Source organism: Pteropus vampyrus, unplaced genomic scaffold (genome assembly GCF_000151845.1).
Source record: "Pteropus vampyrus isolate Shadow unplaced genomic scaffold, Pvam_2.0 Scaffold31, whole genome shotgun sequence".
Lineage (NCBI taxonomy): Eukaryota > Metazoa > Chordata > Mammalia > Chiroptera > Pteropodidae > Pteropus > Pteropus vampyrus.
In genome coordinates this window covers 310,331-313,608 of record NW_011888812.1, presented here as the reverse complement: position 1 = coordinate 313,608, position 3,278 = coordinate 310,331, and the positions used below count along the sequence as shown (strand labels likewise).

The window sequence follows — 3,278 nt, the reverse complement described above, 5'->3', positions numbered from 1 at the left end:
ACAGCAGGTATACAGTGACTGCATCCATACCCTAGACATCCTCACCAATGCCAGGACTCACTTGACTCCATGAACCCAGAGTAGCATCTTCTCACGTCTATATTGCATGCCCAAAGTTATATTTACTCCAGGTAGCTCTGAAATGGGGACCAAGTTGTTCTTGCCCACATGTGCATTATGGTTGGCCTCTATCAACTACAAGGCCCAAGTGCCCTCCTCCTTACCTGAATTGTCAGGTTGCTTTTGGTATTCAGAACCTTCCTCTCGGCATCCTGGAAGGCCTTCTGTAGCCTCTGTTCCATCGTCTGAGCAAACTTGCAGGACTGTATATTGTCAGACTGGGTCACAAACTGAAGCACTAGAATGAGAGCAATAAATCAGCACTCGCCAAAGCTGGATAGCAGTCACAATATAAAACAAAACGATTTTACATCAGAGAAATTAGGCGAGTAAGGACAACAAAGTTTGGTTGTCGTTTTGGAAGTGGCTCTTAAAATGATTTATAACCTAGAAGAATTAAAAGTGTGATTGGACCTGAGATTCACTACAATGCAAAGGATTTTGTGATTTCATTTGTTTGGAATATGTAGACATCCGCTCTAAGACTGACAAAAAATAACCCAAGACAGATCATGCCTTCCATTTCTTGGGAGGGAAAAAATAATCAATTGACTTGCATGACTAAGTTGATTGAGTCTTTCAATTTCAATGGTGTCTCCACTTTCGTGGTTAACAAACCACTAGATCAGAATCAGTAGGGAGCTTGAAAGAAAAATTCTAAGGCCTAAGCTCAAAAATTCTGATTCAATGGCATCTGGAACGTGTTGCTCCAAAGCATAAATTTTTACGGATACTCATTCTTATCAGTATCCACCAGTAATACAAAAAAAAAAAAAAATACATATATAGCACTTGGTACAGGTAAGTACTAATTACATACATTAGGAAGAAAGATTCCTCTGAAAAAGTATTTCTAATAAATCCAGGAAAAGTTTGGGCTGATGTACAGAGCACTTGGACATCTGATTAGCAGGGCCCTTTGAGGAAGGTACATAGGGACTTTAAGAGATGACAGAGCAGCTAGCTGGCAGTGGAATTTTTAAACAGGTGTCTTGTTGGTAACTCTCCGAATCCCAGAACGGATAAGAATCCTTTGCCTCTGAGCTACTTGCCTGTCTTCAGCTGAAAGTAGCCTGCAGGCTGGGGATTCCATGGCGAGGCAAGTACTGCCACAGACTGCAAGTTTGGGGTATGCTGCTTCAGATCCGCAGTGACGTTGCTGACCCCATAAACACCCAGCATTTCGATCACTACGGCAGGCAAGTACACCAGCCTTCCTTTGGTAGCATAATAACCAACTGTGATGTTATGAGAATGTTCCAGAATATCCACCTACAAAACAAATGGACGCACGGAACTCAGTATTTATATCCAGAGTACTTTTAGGTCTTCTTGGTGCTTCTTAAGACCACAGCTATTACTCATCATGGCTGAGGAAAAGGATGTTCTCGTTCAACAAATATTCTAACAATCCTATAAAGCCTGCGTAGAAGGCAAGTTTCAAAATATCAGAATACAACAAAATATAATATTATCTCAAACTCACATGGAATAGAATTAAATCTGTGTGTGTGTGTGTGTTTAATTCCTTAAGTGTTTCAGTATAATCCTGTGAGCACCAATGATCACCCAAGATGGTAGACAGGAGACAGTGGGAGAAAAAGATTTCTAGGGAATGGTATACCGGGAAAATAGCTTCATTATATTTCTCATCATTTACGAAAATTAAAAGGCAGAAATGAGAGATTAAGTGAGGGCACCTTCAGGACAGGGGTCAAATAGAAAATGAGGTGAATTCCTCTCTCTGGAAGCTGAGAGCAGAACTGTTCAGACTTTTCTCCATTCTTGACTTGTAAGTTGGTTCAAGACCACGGGAGGGGTGGGCCATGAGAGTTTCTCTTACAGCTGGGTCCTAATGGATACTGATGATGAGCTCTTTTTGACCCAACTGGAAGATTTTTGAGGCTTTAGATTTTATTTTTATTTGTTTTTGCTTTCTTAGTGTTTTATATTAACAAATGAGGGTGTTTTTAATATCCGCTCCTCCCTCCTTATTCTTGCATCTTCATTAGTAGTGTCATGTGTATTTGTGAAAGAAATCAAGACAACTGATTTTGCAACAGGCTGGATGTGCCTTCAGTTCTCTACACTTTGTTTCCAAAGATGGTGGTCAAGATGGCTTTAGGTGGAACGAGAGATACCTCTGGATGGAGCATTAACATGCACTAAGCAATACTAGAAAGAGTGATTCCTGTCCAGCCCTGCAAATTAGCTTAAGGACCAAGTCTCAGTTTGGGGATTATTTACTTTTAACACCTCTCCAATTCTTGCTCATTATGTTTTTGCCAACAATGTCTAGCTTGAATTAAATAAGATGTTTCCATTATTCTCATTTTTATGATTACCTTTTCTTTATGGCAAATGATCCTGGTTTCCATTTATGGTGGTAATAGCAAACATCTTTTCAAAAGAAATGCATTTAAATTTTTAAAAATGAACCAATTAAAAAAACTAATACATACTAATTGTCATAGCGGTCTGTGATGATATGCAGAAAAGGCAGAAACTGTGAAGTTCATCTGAAAATGACCAAAGTTTAGTGAAAACTGTATCGGTTAATCAATGAAAACATTCACATCTTCTACTCTCAGTTTCTGGTGCAGAAACCATAGGTGCCTCTGATGGAATGTATTTCTTTCATTTTTTTTTTCAGAATTATATAAAGAGATTGACAATGACCAATAAACTATATATCAAATCTCATCCTAGTCTTTGGTGTGGTAGTGGGACCACCAAGCCGAATGCAGCTGTAGAACAAAGAATCAAAGAAAGAAGCCAGAACAATATTTTTAAGTGGTGTAAAGGGTTGTCCACTGACTCCCTATCCTATTTACTGCTTTAAAACTTGGAATCGAACCAAAAGCGTGTAAAGCAAGGCTTCTATCACTTGGATATGCCACTGAAATCAGCTTAGTAGTTGTTAAATAGTACCTGATATTAAAGTGTTTGGAGGAAAAAAAAAACAGCGTTTACTTCCCTGTCTGCTGCTGGCAATTTGAGCAAAGTTGGACTCAATCTACAAGTTAGAGTAGTTTTTAAATGTCCAGAAATAAATAACTATTTACAATGGTGAGGAACATAAAGGAAAAAGCAATGGATGGTTTCTGTAGAATTACTCTAACAATATGAAATACTTTCTCCAAACAATGGGATAATAG

At 38.6% G+C, this 3,278-nt stretch overlaps 1 protein-coding gene across 1 annotated transcript in view; it reads right to left on the bottom strand.

The window, feature by feature from the left end:
* Window positions 1-3,278, bottom strand: part of KIAA1549L (KIAA1549 like) — a 105,910-nt gene that overhangs the window by 95,483 nt on the left and 7,149 nt on the right. The window contains exons 4-5 of the mRNA XM_011357021.2: window positions 1,173-1,392; window positions 225-358 (exon numbers count right to left, since the gene is read on the bottom strand). Coding sequence (XP_011355323.1) covers window positions 225-358; window positions 1,173-1,392 — 354 coding nt within the window. The remainder of the gene's footprint in view (window positions 1-224; window positions 359-1,172; window positions 1,393-3,278) is intronic.